Source organism: Grammomys surdaster, unplaced genomic scaffold (genome assembly GCF_004785775.1).
Source record: "Grammomys surdaster isolate TR1022 unplaced genomic scaffold, NIH_TR_1.0 126182, whole genome shotgun sequence".
Classification (NCBI taxonomy): Eukaryota; Metazoa; Chordata; class Mammalia; order Rodentia; family Muridae; genus Grammomys; species Grammomys surdaster.
In genome coordinates this window covers 5,498,847-5,518,241 of record NW_021620988.1, presented here as the reverse complement: position 1 = coordinate 5,518,241, position 19,395 = coordinate 5,498,847, and the positions used below count along the sequence as shown (strand labels likewise).

General features: G+C 39.6%; 1 protein-coding gene across 2 annotated transcripts in view; it reads right to left on the bottom strand.

Moving 5' to 3' along the window:
• The window catches only part of Galntl6 (polypeptide N-acetylgalactosaminyltransferase like 6), a 984,872-nt gene that overhangs the window by 77,383 nt on the left and 888,094 nt on the right, over positions 1-19,395 (bottom strand). For both annotated transcript variants that reach the window (XM_028757776.1, XM_028757777.1), the window contains one exon: positions 453-560. In XM_028757776.1, the coding sequence (XP_028613609.1) occupies positions 453-560 (108 nt within the window). The remainder of the gene's footprint in view (positions 1-452; positions 561-19,395) is intronic.

The following is a 19,395-nucleotide window of genomic DNA, read 5'->3' as shown; positions in this document are numbered from 1 at the left end:
CTCTCTCTCTCTCTCTCTCTCTCTCTCTCTCTCTCTCTCTCTCTGTTCATCCATCCTGCAGGCCTGGTTTTACACTACTGCTGTTGGTCATTCATTAGTTCACGAGCAAGTCACCTCTCTGTTTCCTCTTGGTTTTGAAACCTGCAGGTGACGCTGTATAGCCGGGACTAAGAGCTGATCCAACTGATACTTAGCACAGATGACAAGGATTAACAGAAGATAACGGTTTATATTAAATATAATGCATGTGAAGATGCTGTGATACATAAAAATCCCATCACAGTTGATCGTCCTTTAAGCAATGGAGACAGAGCAGAGGCACGGGAAGTCTCGCCACACACGAGTTTCTGGCAGACAGTGTCTTACTTTATCCCACGTGTGTGGTTGATTACCCAGCCTGCGAGAAGCAGAGCTTGTATGAACCCAGACTGTTCTAATGCCCAGTTACTCACTCTTGCCAGGCTGGTCCCAGATGGAACTTTATACGGGACGTACTTCCTGTAGATATGACCGACTCTAGAACACGGAACGTCAAACATTTCTCCTCCACACATCCAAACCTAAAAAGGAGAAGGTAAACGAAAATTTAAGGGTAAGTTTCTCCAAAGAGGAATGAATAGAATTTACGAAAAATTTACAAATTTTCTTTTTAAGCTTTTACTATGAAAGTATGTGTATCAAGGTGTGTGTGTGTGTGTGTGTGTGTGTGTGTGTGAACATAGGTAAATGTGAGTATCTGTGGAGGCCAGATGATCATGTTCCATCCCCTGGAACTGGAGCTGCAGGTGGTTATAGACTGCGGGCTGTGGAGGACAGGAATTGAACTTGGGTTCTCTGGCAGAGCAGCGACTTTCTTAAGCACGGAGCTACCTCTTCAGCCTTCGACATATCTGCCTCAACTGAATAATTTTTGTCATAGGTGGTTAATAAAAAAATTAAAATCTAGATTCAGAAGTATGTAGAACCAAAAACTAGTTCCCCAAAATTATTTCTACAGATACTGTACTGGCAATTCTTTCATCTTAAAAAATTCTCATCACAATTATTTTCTTGAAACAGAATTTACTGCTTAGTTATCTTCTTTGTATGGATATTTGTTTTTGATAATATTGTCAAAACACTGAAAAATATATTACTAGAATTTAAAAACTGAAATAGTGAAGGTGAAGTTTTCAAAATAGTGACATCAATGATGAAATACAAATCTTCTCCTGCTGCATGTAGAATGTAGATTCTGATACTTGCAACAGGGTTAGTCTTAAAATTAGTGTTGCATTTTCACTTCCCATCACTACCCATAGTAAAACAATTAACTGGTTCTATTGCATTTCACTATGACAAGTCTTGAGAACATATAAATAGCTCCAGATTCACATAGCAGATTGTATATTAGAAAATAATTTAACTATCAAAACATAAGTCTAGGCTTCATAAAAATATACTTTTACCAATTGTTTGTTTGCAAAAATTATTTTAAGAGGCTACGGATAGCTTCATGGTTTATGTGGTATATGGACCATGTTATGTTATCTCAAACACGGTGCCAGATATTTGCATATGTGGATGTTTCTATGAAGATGTTTTTTGTTTTTGCATTATGTTGAAACTTAAAATCAGTGAATACTGAGCAAAATCTATTACCCTTCATATTGCTGTTAGGCCTCAGCTAATCAGTTGATGTTAAGAAAATGAAGAACACTTAACTAAAACCCCAGTACTAGGCACAAGAAGCCTTCTTTTGAGTTGTTGGTCAGAGCTATCTAAGAGATCCCCAAAACATACAGCCTATTGCTGTTGCCCTTAGTTACTTGCAGAGGTGGAAGGAGGATCCTATTGTTAAAGACACCATGAACTTCAGAAACATGGCCCAGAGGGCTCTGAGCTGGAACTGCCCTGAATTTCCCTTCCCTAGCATGGTACCTAGAAGGTGCGGCACAAGCTTGTAAAGGAGAAACACAACGACCAGTCTTAGATACAGTATTTATGAACCACAACAATGACCAACATGGCAAGACATCCCTCTAGGCATAGTAGTGGCACACACACCTTAGTGATAACCAATGACTCTCTAATTGGACTTAAGACCCACTCAAAAAAAGGAGGAGAAGACCATGTCTGGCATTGGAAACCTAGCTAACTAATCAATCCTAGTTAAATTATAGTTATTGAAGAAGAATTGACCATTGCTAATTTACTAAGCCAGCATAAAACCTAACTAAATATATAAACATGTGTTCCTAGGCCAACACGTAACTTTAGTCTTCACCCTTCATCAAGGAAATTCTTTTTGAAATAGAAAGATCATTACAGAAATGAATTACAACCAATTAATATGCAGAACTGCAGAGCACAGTCTCAATGTATTCATTTACAAAATACAGAGAATATTATAGAAGATGTGTATAGAAATATTATAAGAGCCAGAGCATTGGGGACATTTCTGTAAGATTATGTCTCTGAGAAACATCAGAAGCTGCACCTGCAATGCCTCACCAACATGACCACTCAAACATAGGCTGAACAAGAAGCACATCAGCCAACACACCAAACTGCCTGGGAAACAATTCCAGGAGCCCTCAATCCTACACAAAGAACTACAGGAGACTGAGTATAGCTGAAAGTGGAAGAGGTGGCTCTCCCTGGGAAGATCAGACTAAGAGATTGTTCAGTGCCAAACAGCTCCAAAACATCATACAGCTAACATGAGGAGACTGGGGATGGGAGGATTTGGAGGGAAGAAAGAGAAGGGAGGAGTGTCTTCATTAAAATATAATCTCAAAAATTAACAAAAAATCTTAAAAGCCATAAAACAAACAAAAATCCCTAATCCAATCTGAGGCATCTGAAAACAAACAAAACCCAAACCAAACACGCAGTCCTGACCTATAGAGAAAAGAAAAAAAAAAAAAAAAGAAAATGAAGACCGATCTCTGCTGAGCAAGAGAAATTCTGCAAGTAGACTTGTGGAATTTAACTAAAAAATTCCCAGATCTCAAGATTGCCAGCAAACCTTGAAGAGTTTAGCTTTACCAAGTCTCTACAACCATGTGAGCTATTGCTTAAATCTTTCACTTTTCTTGGTTTTATGTATTACAGACCCTTGACTGATACATATTTATAGCCTGTTTAGAAGGGTAATATTTTGAATAGATAAAGGGAAAAATTTAAATTTCCATGTATATGCATATTTCCTTTCAACTTCTTTTAATCAAAGGAATGGTACCTTACATAAGACTGGTCGAACAGAGTCAGGTCCAAGGGGAACCAGCTCAATTATTAAAATGGTACCCAGCTGCTTTACTTGCATTCAGACCACTCATGGTATCGATTTCAACTTGATGCGATATTTAGGAGTGACTTCAACTAAGACATTGGATATGTGTGGTAGTGTAAGTCTGTCAGGGGCAGTGAAAGTTCTAGATGATAGTCCCAGTATCTGGAAAAATCTGAAGAGGCTATGGTTGTATAAAAAGGTAAATGTAAGGAACTGCTGTAGCATTTAAGAAAGAGAACCAAACCAAAACAAACAGCAGCAATGATAAATCAGTAAACCCTGTCAGAGCAGGGGAAGTCAGGAAGATCTGGGTCAACAGAAGAAATGGAGAGTTTGGGGCTCAACCTGGGCTCTGTGTGCAGCTCTGAGACATTTTGCTGATTTCTGGGGGAAAAAAAAAGACTTTTGAAGAGAATTGCCCCAAGGGTAAGGGTGATCTCAAAAAATAAAGGGTAGAAAGATCAGAGTATTCGTAGTTAAGAGCAGCTAAAACCCAGAGGAGCCTTGTCATGTATTTAAAAAAACTGCAGAGCTGGAAGAGATGTTTTTATAGAACTTCAAGGAAATATTACCAGGATTGATGGTGTCAAGCTATGAGAGACAAATTAAAAGCCAGCTGTAGGAAGAAATTTCTAGTACTATGGATAAAGATGAAATGGGCTCCCTGTATCACTAGATATACTGAAAACTGTGGGAGATGAGATTTTGGAGCCAAACATATAACCTGATTGACACTTGATGCTGCTGATGTTTAAAGGTAATCCTGAGGACAGAAGTCAGTATTCAAGATAGCCTATTGCATCCTTGCAATGGGTTATTTCACTTACTGCGCACAACTCAAATGGCAGACTTCAGTATTTCTGCAGTCACATTGGTTGGAAGATGGCAGACTTGAGATGCCTAGGGTTTGTTCTAAACCACATAACTAGAGCTGAGAATGGAGCTCAGTTTAGGGTGCTCGCCAAGTGTGTTTAAAGTCATGGGTGCAACACTCAGCGATAGATAAAGCAGGTGTGGTTGTACAGGTTTATAACCCCAACACTTAAGAGGTAGGAGTAGGAATATCACAATTTCTTAGGACACATGAGACCATGTCTCAAAAAGGACATTTGAAATCTAATAGTCTGGTTTAGCATCCACATTCTTGACCAATATTCTATCTATAGAGTTTGCAGATTCCTAGGTTTGATAATTAATGTTGCTGCCTCTTCAGGACATATGGTCTCATTTGCAGCTATACAATTCTGCTGAGGAGTAGGTATGGATATATTTAAAGAAAATTTTGTTTATAAAAACAGGTATGAGGCCATGGTTTGCTGACCATTCTTCTACAAAGTACAAAACATTTCATAGAGGGAAATTCAGCTAATCTAAGGTAATGTATGTGGGAGACTAGATGCCATATTATCTTTCACTCCATATGGTCGTTTACCCGTGGCTTAGTATTCTTCCACTGAGATGCAGACCTAGGTTCTTTATCCTTGAATGTGAGCCAGTTGGTAATTTTTAAGCCAGGGGACTGCAGAAGAAACAATTGAGGCTATGTTGTGAGTGACAGCTCTGTTCAGCTGCTCTACTTTGCCTTCTTTCTGGCACTCTGAACTGTGACATCCCTGATGGCACCATATTATGAAGAAGTGGAGGCCACACGAGACTCCATGTGAAGCTTCGTGGTCAGCAACCTCAGCTGAGGTTCTCACTAATGGTTAGCATCAGCTGACTGACTTGTGAATGGGAATCCTTTAAATGACTGTAGTCTGTGCTCTTGAGTCGACTCTCATGGAGCCGATACAAGAGCACTCCTTTGTGTCTGATTCGAATTCTGACCACATAGAATCCATTAGCTTAATTAATTAAATGGTTGTTTTCTGCTGATTAATTTCTGAGTACATTGCTATGCGGTGATAGTGCCTAGAAATACATATCTTCAAATACGTGATAAAGGCAGTGGCTAACACAGACAACCAAAATTTATGGACCATCCCTTGGTTTCATCTTACCGCGCTGTGAGAGAGCCAGTGCTAAGAGTCACCAATCTCCATGCTGATTTCTTTCTAGGCACGTGGGCAGGTCAAAATTCCTATGTATTGGGTGAGGACACATGACTCTTTCTGGCGGAATGTCAATGAAAGAGACTATGTATCACTCCTGATACAAAGACATTTTGAGTCGGGCTGAGGAGATGGCTTATTTGGTAAATTGCTTTTCACTCTATACAAGGATGGGGACTTGAATTCAGTCCTGCATATTCCATATAAAATTGCCAGGCATACACCTCTAATCCCATTGCTGGAGAGGTATAAATGATCTGTCTGTGTGTTTGTCTATCCACCCATCATTGATCTAATCATCTATCTATCCATCTATCCATATATCCATCATCTATCTATCTATCTATCTATCTATCTATCTACCTATCTCTATCATCAATTTACATATCTATCACCTGTCTATCTGTCCAGGTACACACACACACACACACACACACACACACACACACACACACACGAAGAAGTATAGATGTCTTTTCTCTCATCTTTTCAGACAGCTAGTCTAGACAAATCAGTGAGCTTCATGGTCAGTGAGATAGATACTCTGTCTCAAAAATAATGTGAAGAGCCATATAAGAAGACACCCAATGATGCCTTCTAAAATATCTGTACTCATCCAAATGTATATCTCACCACATATGTGGGCACACAAGTAATAAGCATGTGCATACATATAAACCCTCAAGAACAAAGGAATTATGAGTGGATTTCCTTCCATATTCTTCTTCAGAGGATGAGGAACAAGACTTGGAACTACAGAAGTTGATGGAATCATTAAATGGCAGGATATGAGTTCCAGAAAACCTGGAAGGAGAGTCACATCCTTCTGCAAGCCTGAACAGAATGATAGAAACATCTTAGGGACATTAAGCTATGGAGATTAGAGCCTGCTTGCAGTAGCTGACCTCCCTATGATATATTTCTCATACTCTTCAGATGCACTTAATGAAGTGTAATGGTTTGAAATGTAATTATTTGAGAGGTTATTTCATTGGTTGCTTTTGCATTTTAAGAGAAACATTGAAAGTAATTAGTCAAAAGATGAAAGGCTGGATGAAGGGTGAAGAATGTTAGCTAGTTCTGTGTAGTCAAATGCCAGTTCTGATCAGTAAAAACTAAACAAAGGTCAAGATCAAGATGCTCTCTTCCCATCAGGCCATCTGCTGCTAGGAGTCAGTCATTTTACAGCATTTTAGGCTTTTGCTTATCTATAATGCTACCATTAGTTTGGAGAAGCGGCCAGTTTTTCCTGAAGCATTAAGAGATGGTGGCAAACGAGGGCAAACCGTGGGAGCAAAGTCTGGAGGTAATGTCCATTTTTCTGGCCTTCATTTCTGTTTTGGCTCAGTTGGTCATAAAGTTTCAAAGGTGATAGAGTGGGTCCAAGGCCACTCATGGTGAGAATCTGACCGTGTAAGAGCTTCCACAACACAGATCTAAATCAATCACCATAGCCTGATGCTCTGAACTGAGTGTTTATGTCTCTGGTCCCCGATTCATATGGTGTGACCCCCACATCCCTGTGTGATAGTATTAAGAGGTAGGGCTCCAGAGAGATAATGAAAAGGGAGGTCTCATGGATGAGATTAGTGACCTTAGATAACCAACAGACCCTAAGTACTTCTCCTATCCTCTGTTGTTGCTCTGAAAGGGTAAGGTGGTGGCCACACGAGACCTGGCAGATAGCCCTTGCTGAATCTTCAGTGTGCCCGCACCCTGACCTCAGACACCTGGAGCCTCTGGACTATTAGAAATACATTCTGTGGTTTCAAAGCCCCTCGGTCATGTATACTTTGTCGTAGCTGCCCAAACAAACTAAGGCTCATTCCTTTTAAAGATATGAGTAATCCTTAAACAGACACATAGAACCAATTTTATGATTGTTTTTAAACAAACAGTACTATCACTTACATTTTAAAGATTACAGTGCCATTTTGTTGATGCTGCTGCTGCTGCTGTTGTTGTTGTTATGTGTGACTGATCACTATAGATTATGCCTTAAAATAACCAGTACTTTTTTCCCCCCTCTGTATGGTTTTAAGTCTCTGTGAGTTCAACGGGGCTCTCTATTGAGGGTCCCACAAGACTGACATCTAGGTGTATGCTGGGCCAAGCTGTTACCTCAAGCCTCTATGGATGAATCTCCTTCCAAGCTCATTTAAAACATTGACAGAAGTTACTAGTAGTAACTGGCTACTGATTAATGCCCATTCTCTGGTCCCAGGAGCTATTTTAGTTTTTGGTCCATGGATATTTCATCTCAGCATAAGTGGCCCTCACTAATTAGGTTGTGGGCACTGTGGTTGAAATGTTTAATAACCTTTATCTCATTTCCCAAATATCTTTTGCCTTGCACTCTAAGATGCTGTACATCACGCTGGCATGCATAACACATAATAGCTATACTAACATATGTGATGAACCAAAAAAAAAAGCAAACAAACAAATGAATCAGCATTCATATCTTCTCTCAGTGAACTACACTCAGCCCTTTAAAATCCTTCCTCTCAGAAGTTGGTCAACTTTATTATAAAGTTAAGTCAAATTCCAATTTTCTTGTCCAGATTTTTTTTAAATGCTGAATTCATTGTTAAGAAAGCAGTAGCATCTTGAGATTTCTTTTTCTGTATTATTATCACCATGATTCTTTAAAACCATAAATATGAGCATCACATGCTGTGGTGGCTTGAATAGGCATAGCCCCCGCAGACTCATGTGTTTGACTAGACATGGCCCCATAGACTCATGTGCTTGAATAGGCATGGCCCCCGTAGACTCATGTGTTTGAATAGGCATGGCCCCATAGACTCATGTGCTTGAATAGGCATGGTCCCCGTAGACTCATGTGCTTGAATAGGCATGGCCCCCGCAGACTCATGTGTTTGACTAGACATGGCCCCATAGACTCATGTGCTTGAATAGGCATGGCCCCATAGACTCATGTGCTTGAATAGGCATGGCCCCATAGACTCATGTGCTTGAATAGGCATGGCCCCCGTAGACTCATGTGTTTGAATGCTTGGCCCACAAGGAGTGTCATTATTGGATGTGGCCTTGTTGGAGGAAGTGTGTCACTGTGGAGGCAGGCTTTGAGGTCATATATATATAGGCTCAAGCTATGCCCAGTGTTAAGACAGTCTCCTCTGCTGCCTTTGGATAAAGATGTAAAACTCTCAGTTCCTGTTCCAGCACCGGTGTCTGCTTGCATGCTGCCATGTTCTCCACCATGATGATAATGGACTAAAACTCTGACACTGTAAGCCAGCTCAAATGAAAGGTTTTCCTTTATCAGAGTTGCTGTGGTCATGGTACCTCGCCACAGCAAGAGAACCTTAACTAACACAGAGGCCTTCTTTATAACCCATCAGTGTTTTCCAATTGCTTCCAGGACAACAACACAACCTTTTGTTGATTTGTCTCTAATGACTATGTCCTTCTCTCTGGCCAGGGTAATTTTTAACTCATAACAGAGGTTTGCTGCCCAATGAAAATTCCATCCTCTTTCTCTGTTGTTTGCTTTCCACATTGTTTGAACAGTTATTATTTATTTTCCAGGCTTAGCTTACATGCCATACCTAAGCTCCCATATTTAGATAGATGATAGAGAGGACATTCACAGCTCTTGCAATATTATACTGCTGCAGTTATTATTGCTGCAGGTCTCATGCTATGTCTAAATTTATAAACTAAATCTTATCAGGTACATCTGCATGGGAGAAAATACAGTTATCCAGGGATCTATGTGGTCTGTGGTTTCATGCATCCCTTGGGATTCTTGAAATGTATGCCTTCCGGATTAAAAGGAACAGTGTGGTTGAGTCAATAAGTACTGAGTGAGTACTTAGTATGTAACAGATATCTTCCACAGATGGTACTATAATGTGTGACACATGCCAAGTTCTGAATATGCGTTGCTTCCATTCAAATGTGGAGAACATTTAGGATAATCACAACTAAGAAATTTATTTGCGATGCCCTACATGATTTGCTTAGTGTTTGTTTTCCCTCACTGGACTATAAACTCATGTCTATATTATTCATTACTATGTCTAGTTGCTTATGAATCCTTTAAATTTCAATTTTATTTAAGCTTCTTCCTTAGAGTTCTGGATTACTTAGGGTTCCTGTTGCTGTAACGAACACCATGACCAATGCATCTTTTGGAGGAAAGAGTTTATTACAGTTTGTAACTCTTGAGGGCACATGCCATCACAGAGGGAAGTCAGGACAGGAACTCAAAGAGGCAGGGACCTGGAAGCAGGAGCTGAAGCAGAGGCCACTGGGGAGTGCTACTTACTGGCTTGCTCTCCATGGCTTGCACAATCTGTTTTTCCTATATACACCCGAACTACCTACCCAAGGGTGACATCACTCACAGTGATCTGGGACCACCCACATCAATCATCAACCAAGAAAATGGCCTATAGACTTCCTCACAAGCTAATCCATAGACATGTTTTCTCTGTTAAAAGACCTTCTCAGAGAGTCTACCAGTGTCAAGCTGATGTAAAAACTAGTCAACACAGTCCCTGTGAGGCCTTACCAGTTTAAACTTCACACATATAACCTTAAGGGATATTTTCTTCTTCTTAATGAAGTTATACTACATCAATTGCCTCTCTATATAGTTATTTTTGTTTTAATCCAAAGATATTTATTTATAGATAGGGATTCATGCAGACCAGCCTGGCCTTGAACTTACTATATAGCTGAGGATGAAGTTGAATATCTGATTATCTTGATTCTACCCCTCAAATGTTGGAATTATAGGTATATATCTCCATATCTGGTTTATTGAGTGCTGGCAATCCAATTAAGAGCCTTAGGTGCATGCTTGGCTAGCAATCTACAAACTGAACTACAATTCCAGCATTCATTTTTTTCTTCTGTTTTTTGAGACTGCAATTGTGTCTTTTTCTGTAGTAGCTCCCATATTTGGACACAGTATGGAGATGTTTAGGTGTCACGTGGGAGCGTTACTCAAGTGCAATTGTAGCATTTATCAAATTCTGTATTTGGCCTGAAAGATATGGTTATACGTGTGTAATCAGATAATATTTTTTAATTGTTCTTTGAAAATGTCATACATGTATACAATGTGTTTTGAGAGCCTGGGTAACAGAGTAATGGCTGTTCCCCCCCACCAAAAGAAAAGTAACCGCACACTAGGGCACACAGGACAGTGTTACCAGACAGGCATAAGAACTGGGAAGGTTGAGTTCGCTTAGACCCTGGGGATCTCATAGATCTCTCTTAGCAATGGAGTTGCTCTCTACCTGTTTGTGTACTTGCTCTCGAACATGTAACCATGACACCCCACTGAGGACTGTGGGCACTGAGTCACAATAGATTAACAGCTGGAGTTCTTCTCCATGCTAATGAGTTATTTAGATAACCCCGAGCCTTCAGCCAATGAGTTTCCCTTCCTGGCTATTTCTCCCTGTAAAAGGTATTTAATCTCTGGTTCACCCTAATAAACTATATGCGTTTACATCCACCATCAAATAAACCAGTATGAACAAGCAAGGATTATCTCAGATAGCTGCTTCATTAAACATCTCCATGGGGACAGCCTTTGACTAATGAGCCTCTCCTAAGACTCTCTTAAAGAAGGGTTTTCCCCCTCTATCCCCTCTGGTACACGTGACTCTCGCTCCTAATCAAACCAGATTCCGTACATCTTGGCCTCAGCTTTTCCACTCTGCCTGACACACAGACACTGTAAGGGGAAAGGTAGACAGTGGACCCCTGGTTCTGGACCTCGCTTTTCTGTCAATACGCTGTGGGTGCCTAGGTACCCCGAGAGGAGACCAGGAACCACTGTGAACTCCCAGTTTTGGACTTTACCCTGCCCCCTCCCGGCGACATGTGGGCAACGCCAGGGCACCCTCCAGCAGATCTGCAGACAGGCAGTACCACACCCTACCTTTTCAGCAGCTGTTGACTGGACTAAGTATTTTTTTTATTTATTTCTATCTTGTTTGGTTATTGAGACACTATGTAGTCCTTGGTGGCTGAAAAATCTCTATGCAGACCGACTGGCCTTGAACTGACAGAGCTCTACCTGCCTCTGTTGGGATTAAGGGAGTGTGCCACCATGTCCATCTTGAATTATATTTTTTCAAACACATTTCCTGGCGCTTTATGTGTTGACAGTCTACAACAATAAATCTATGTCAAGATGTATTTTAGTATCTAATTCTTGTTTTACAAAGATGTTTTACAAAGTAATACATCTTCTCTTGACACCATAACTATTTTAAAGAAATGTTATTTTACCCATGAATGAACACAGAGAAATTCTTTAAAAAAAACTCATTTCAAATTGAATGAATAATTGAATGTTTGCCTTATTTTTAAAATTATTTTTTCAATATTATATCCAAACCCTGGAATTTACGCATGAAACATTAAAAGGAAAGATATCATACAATTATCCTGGCCCCACGGAATATGAACTTATCTCAGTAAGAAATTGTCAAGACCAGGGAACCTTATCCTGAGCATGCGCAGAGGTGTCATACGCTGCATGGTATCGGTGGCATAATTCTCCAGGTATCTGAATCCTAGCCTGGCTTTCTTTCCACTCTCCTGGTATACTTTTCTTGTCTCTCCATTCAAGTTATGTTGCCCTCTTTTCTCTCTCCCCACAAGTCAGGTTTCCTCTGCTTTGGGGACTGTTTCGGTTTTCTGCCTGGAATTATTTCCTCTCAGCTTCCTTATTTGCATTTTTAATTGTATGACACTCATGTTTGTCTGTGTAAGGGTATGTGCACTCGGGTAGAACTGTTGAAAGTTGCCAGAAGAGAGCGCTGGATTTCCTGGATCTGGAATTACTGGCGGTTGCCCCATGTGGGTCCTGGTTACTGAACTCGGGTCCTCATCAAGATATGCATCATTCTTAGTCACTGAGTCATCTTTCCAGTCCCTATTAGAACATTTTCTGACTATAAATTTCTATCTGTTGACCAGAATATAATAAAAGTAGGACAGGAAAATGTCAGTGAGGATATGGTGGCTTTTATTCTCAGAGAAAAATCTATAATTTCTTGACCTATCTGCTTAGGGTTTCCTGGCTAAAGTAAGAAGCACTCTGTGATATTAGTGTGTTGAAATGCCCTAACCAAATCACCTCGCACTTAATGCACTCCTAGATGTCTGAGTGGTAGCCGTGTGGTAGGAGGAAATTCACCTTGCAGAATCACTGCTTCTAGAAGCAGTGTTTACATATATTGTGATATAAAACAGTGAAGGAAGTGGGAGTGAAATTAAAAAATGAAAATATAAGTTGGTTTATTCAAAATAGTAAGTCATAGGTAGGACAACATAAATGCACACATCTCAAGAGTGTTTACTTGGGTAAGATGCAGTTAGAGATATAGTTCATCATCTCCCTGAATCCACTATTCTACAGCTTACAAGATACATTAGTGCTAAAGCTTGTACCCCCCATATTTTCCATATGCTTCTGAATTTTATGTCTGCTCTTAAATTTTTTGGATTTACCATATGCTGAAAATAAACAAAATGCTTTCGATATTTTAAAAGGCTTGTTCTCTGTGTCAAACACGACTTCTTTCAGGGAAATACCCAAGTGTGGTTTTCGTTTGCCTTCCCTGGTTATGTTGTCAGTCTTTGTACTGAATGGGTGGGAGTACACCTCAGGCCAGGGGGAGTGGATGCATAGTTCTTTGATGTTTTGCTCCATGGGAGCTGTCACTCAGGTGGTGGATGAGAATATTAAAGCTTCAGTGGCCATGTCTCAGGGATGGTAAAAGTCTGTGGGAGAGAACAGGCTGGCAGAAGAGGGCCACATAGAGGGACTCAGAGAGGGAGAGTCTTTGCAGCATCTGTGGCTCCAAGCCTCTAGAGACTTAATTTCCTGACCTTTTCAGTTTGTTTATGTGAGTTTCTTTCCCAATACCCTCTGTCTTCTCCGTTGCCTTTTTGTCTTCTTGTAAGTCAAACAATTAAAATAGAAAACCCTTTTACTTGAAGTTTTGGGTGTCCAGAGCACCAAAGGTTCACTTCAGAAAAAGCTCTGGGGTCTTAGGCTTGGTGGTGAGTGCCTTTGCCAACTAAGTCACCTCTCCAGCCCTTTAAAAAAAATTTCACATTTATTTATTTATTCATATAAATATATATTTGTACAAATATATATTTATATATAAACATTTGTAGCTATAAGCATATTATATAGCCACAATTTTTATATATTATATAAACCCATACAAATTAATTTATCCATGTGTATGTGTGAGCATGTGCATGCCGTGATGTATAAGGGGTGATTTGATTACGGAAGCCACTGGCTACAAGCCTTCCATGTAGGCTCCAGCAAACACCTTTATCAGCCAAGTCATCATATTGTCCCTCTGATTTATGTTTTGAGTGATGCTTAACAATATCCAATATAAGGATTTTCACCAAAATTTAAAAAAAAACCTGTAATCCCCTTTACTGGTTCATAGGTGACACATGCAAATTATTTTTAGCTTGAGCAGTCGATGTTCCAATGCTACAGTGCACCCTAGTTATCTAGTATCTAATTGGGCAGTTACTACCCTTCTCCGAACAATTTTCATCTTCTAGAAAGCTGGTGCTATTTCATAAGGCAGCTAGGAGAACTATATGGTGCACAGGGTGTTGTTTGATGACTATGTGTCTGGTTGATAGTGGAGATGTATGAGACGGTGAGGATACATGGTGACCTCCGTCAGAAGGTCAGGACTGTAGCTGCTTGTATTCTAATGCTAATTATGTTCCCCCAAAACTGCACAAGAATGATAGAATGACTGCACTAGTTTCCGGAAACCTGCCCCGGAGGACAGACTGAGGCAGGATTTTAGGATTCCCTGGGCTTGGGACTAGGAGAGAGGGAGAGAGAGTGTAAGAGGAGAGGACAGAAGCCCACGCCTGTGAAGAGTGTAGGACAGAGAGGCATAGCCTCCATGTGAAGAAGCCAGGAGAGTGTGCCCCAGAGGTTCAGAGAAGCCAAGACAGAACATAGAATTAGTAAGTAATAACTCGGGATTAACTGTGTGGAGGTTAGGGAGTGGCCTAGCTATTGGGCTGTCTAAGGGATATTAAAATATAAAGGCTGTGTGTGTGTGTGTGTGTGTGTGTGTGTGTGTCTTTAGTTAGGAACATAGACTATTGAGGTGGGTAGAGAACCTGCCACTGGAATTTATTAATTAATAATCAATACTACAATGGCACAGGACCACATGGGGTGGTGTGGATACATGATGGAATCCTTGAGAAGGTCAGGACACAGGACCACATACAAGTCTGTGCACATGGAGAGAGGAATTCTCATCACACTGTCACAGTTTGGGGAGGAGGCAGGAATTGTGGTTAAATGATGTGGGTTTGGTGTCATAAAGACTGGTGACTTTGAGGGAGAGAACATAATATATACTGCTAAAGTTCATGTGTATACGTGATCTTGTGGGTCACTGTCACGTTGCCATTGGGAGATGTGAAAGGATTTGGGAACACTGTAAAGAATTTTTCTTTCAATTTTCTGTTTTTTTAAAAAATAATTTTCTATACCAATACTTCTTGAACTTGGAAGTAACCTTAATATAGATTTGAACAGAAGAATTAGAGTGATCAGGTTGTATTTCTTTTTTCTTTTCTTTATGTTGGGGTAAAAAGAGCAACAAAGAAATCAAAATATTAGGAAAAACAATCTCTGCTTTAAAACGTTTTCCACACTAAGCTTACTACAGGTGCAAAATGCCATATAAATTGTTACATCATGCTCACTTTACAGCTATCTCTACAAGTCAAAATAAAATTAAACAGGGAATTAGGAAAATGCTCTCAGACATAAAGGCACTAACAACCGGAAGGACTTCATGCTTGCCGCAAGGCTTGTCTCCAATAGGCGTAAAATTTAGCTTGAAAATGCAATGGTACACCTGAGGTACCTTTTGTTGGGTAATTGAAATGAATCTCAGACTGGCTTTTGAGACATTAAGCAGCTGTTTCTGTTTATCTTTGAGTTTCGGAATGAGTATAGAGTCATTTTTAATATTTTCTTTGGAAGATCAATTCTGGGCATGTTGAATTAAAATGGATATTTTTATGTCACCTAATCTAAATATTGTTGAGGAAAAAACTCATAGGGACAACTCTAGACATTTTCGTGTGTGTCTTGAGGTATATTGGGACTATAAAAAGGCTTCTGTCACATTTTAGTCACAAAATACAGCTAGACTTTGAAGTACTCTGTGGGCTCAGAAGTAAAGAGCGGTGTCTAATCTATCTGTCCCATAAAAGCAATGAAAGTGTATATAAAGTACTGGAGGATCGTCTCTGGCATAAAGAGGATTTCTAATGAGCACTTTTTATAAGACTAAATTTATTTCTAGCACAACCGTTTGTACAAAGCATCATCATGGCCTTTTATGGGCAATGTCTTCAGGTAAGAAGGATGTCCTTCTAGAGAGGCACAGAAATTATTTTAGGACTACGAACAACTTGGGATATTTTGTATTTTCAAGGAACTATGGAGATGGAGAAAGCATGAAAATGTGTATTAATTAAAACTCTAGGATTTCTTTTCTGCCAGTGTATTAGGAACGGAAGATTTAAGAGGTTAGGAAACATGAAGTCAGGGACCTAGGAAACCATTCCTTTAGTGACACGAGTGTGCTATTATTTTGCTGTTTTTCTAATAAATCTGTGTGTTATGCTGCATGAAACACATATTGCAGACAGCGCAATAGTCACAGCACATGTGTGTGTGTGTGTGTGGGGGGGGAATTTGAAGCGGGTGGAGTAACTGTGGAGAGCTTTTGGGGCTACTTGGCAGGAATCTGACATGGGCCAAGGACAAGGAGATGGGCTTTAGGCAGGAATCTAAGTAATTTCAGCCAGGAATCTAAGTCTTAGGCTAGAACAAAGAAGTAGGCTTCAGGCATGAAAATGACGCTGGGCTAGGTCAGGGAAGTAGGCTCAGATAATTTGGTCATCCTGATGAGCCCTTAGAAGTAGTGATCACGGGAATGATCAAGGGACTTTGCTTATTTCTTTGCTTGTTCCTTGACTATTTGCATTTATTGTATTGCTAGTTCCTCAACCTAGAAATGACCAAACACTTGCATGTAATTAAAATGGTATAAAAGCAAATTGGGAAAACATAAACCCGCCTCAGCCTCAGAACTGGCTGGGGTCATGTTAAAATGTTGTCTAATTGCCTTTTTTTCTTTTTAATCCTCACTCCTACGCTGGAGAACCTGTTGACTGACTGGGCTAGCCTGGTCAGTAACCAAGTAAAATGAGCCACCCTGGGGTCCTGGCCTGTGGAAGGAATTGAGAAGAATGTTGATTCACTTTTCTCAGGAGTTTCCTGGTAGACCAAAATCTCCTCAATAGCTTTGAAGTTTGGGCCTGATGGAGTTCTTGATTATCTACCTGATCCAGACCTGAACTTCGTATTTAAAAAATAAATACTGGAATCTGTGTACACATGTGTTAATACAATGCAGATTCAGACTTATTTTTAAAAGCCCTTCCAGTCACTCAGCATAAAGCCCCTCCTTGTCAGCCATTGGTCTGGCAGGGTACAGACAGGAGAGGGCGGTGTATAGCATCTGCTCTCACACTGTCTCCCTGAGAGTGGATGCAAACATACAAAGAGTATCTTGCGATCCAATAGAGCTGTTCTCTGTTTTAGGTGCCTGTTTTAAAAACTAGCTGATTTCCTCTCATCACTTAACCACTGTCAAAATGATCTTGGTTATTTATTCACTAATTTATTTTTAATGTCTTTCCTCACACTAAGTTCTATGAGGCAGAGAGGGAGTTGCTTCATTCTTGTTGGCTGTATTACTCTTGCCATGTTTCATACTCCATCTTTCAGTAATATCTCCTGGGTTTAGGGCTGTGAACAACTTGGGGGATTTTGTATTTTCAAGGAACTATGGAGAAAGTATGAAAATGTGTATTAATTAAAACTGTAGGGTTTTTTTTTTTCTGCCCGTGTATTAGGAATGGAAGAGTTAAGAAGTTAGAAAACATGAAGACAGGGACCTAGGAAACCATTCCCTTAGCGACCCGAGTGTGCTATTATTTTGTTGTTTTTCTAATAAATCTCTGTGTTATGCTGTTTACAATATATTCACCTATGACACTAGCTACATTTGTTATTTTCCATATGTTGCATATGTAATTATGCAATTACTGTGTACTGTGTTGTATGTTATATGTATATATTCATAAAATTTTAAATTTAAATAATATTTTTCTTCTTATTTTTATTTTTACACGTATGTTCTCTATCTTTTTCCAATAGGTTTCTCTATAGTTATATATTAGTAAAATGAAATTATTTGATTCTTTTTAGTATTCACATTCTTTATCGTTTTATTTCATATTCCTTTAAGGTTATACTTCAGATTATGATCTAGGTAGACAAAGAACTTTTTTTAATCCTAGAATAATAGATATTTAAAATTTCTAGGTTGGTTAGTATAAAACAACAGCAGCAGCAACAGCAGCAACAACCACAATGATCACCACCAGTACCAGCACCATCAACAAGAAACCATTAATTTCAAGCATGGTGGAGAGTCAGCCTGGGCTACACAGTGAGACTTAGTCTTAAAAAAGCCCTCCAAAACTCCAAGGCAAAATATCTACAAAATCCAGAAAATCTGAATAACTTTGTGTTCATTAATGGTTTAGAAAAAAAATTTCTAAAGAAGCAAGGAAGGCTGGCACTGTATTTTTTGAGAAGGTAGCTTTTGATCATTTTCTCCTGTCTTCATTGTCTTGGTCTGCGAGGCATGAAGAATTCTAAGACGGTGTTTAAACGACCACTTCAGACAAAAAGGTCTCTGTTTAATCTCCTCCCTTTGGGGGTGTCATGGAGTTTACACCTGTGTGATACTAATAAAGAATGTAAGGGAGGGGGTTCAGAAGCCCTGAGTTAATCAGTAGGGAAACTACCCTATGGAGGGGCGTCTGATCCTCACAAATGAGCCATGACTTGGTTCTTCCCCAAAGAAGAGATCTGATGATTTTGAAGTATGAAGGAAATTTCGCTCATGGCCTGGAAACCATCTGATGAGCCAGCATGTGAGGAGAGGCCCCAGTGGGGGCCGCTGGCAAGGGCAGTGTGCTCTGCAGGAGCTGAGTGTGCTCCCCAGGTCTCACAGTGTTCTCAGCCCATAGCAGTGGAATTAGATTCTGTCAGCAAGTCGAGGTAACTTTCCAGATTTTCTCCCAATTTAGCATCCAAATAAGAACAGAGTTTTGGGAGTTGGCTGTAAGATCCTTAGCAAGGAATTCTGATAAAGTATACTTGGACTTTTCTTGAAAATTATTCATCTTGCTTATATTAATTTTATTTGCATAGAATCAGTGTACTCTCTGATCACATTTCATGGTCAATTACTATACACAATTATTATACTCATTTCTATATTTACTTCTCTTATTAATTACTTACTGTTGCCTCTTGCACCATTAGTTTTTGGTTTTCAAAATTATTAAGTTCCTTCTGTGCTCCTTCATCTCTGCCCTTACTTTATTTGGTTTATTTAATTTTTAACTTGGTTTGGTTGTTTACTTTCTTATTTTTATTCTTTCTTTTTATAGAGACAGAAATGCTTCCAGACCTTGTTTTTCTTCTGAATGCTGTATAGCTGTGTCTCCTGTGTTCTCACAGACTGCATTTTAATTTCAGTCTTTTTCCTAAGGCCGATATAATTTTGCTATTAATTTTTGAACTTATTTGTTTTTAGTCTAATTTTATTCCCCTTTCTCTACTTTGCCCCTCACATTCCTAGATGCTTGCAGAATACCTGGTTTCTTTTTTGTTTCTTCTAATAAACTTCATTTCAGCAGGAGTAGGTTTTATTTTTCTGTTACATTATATCCTAGCTGCTATTGTTTCTTCTATTGTTATTTTGACATCTTGCTCAAGTTTCTAAGTGTCAGCATTTCATCATTATTGACAAAGTCAGCTCCATCAGGAGCCTTCTTGAAAGGTTGCAATGTAGAGCAAAATCATTTTCTTCCCTTGGTTTGTCCCTTTCCTCCCTCCCTCCACCCCTC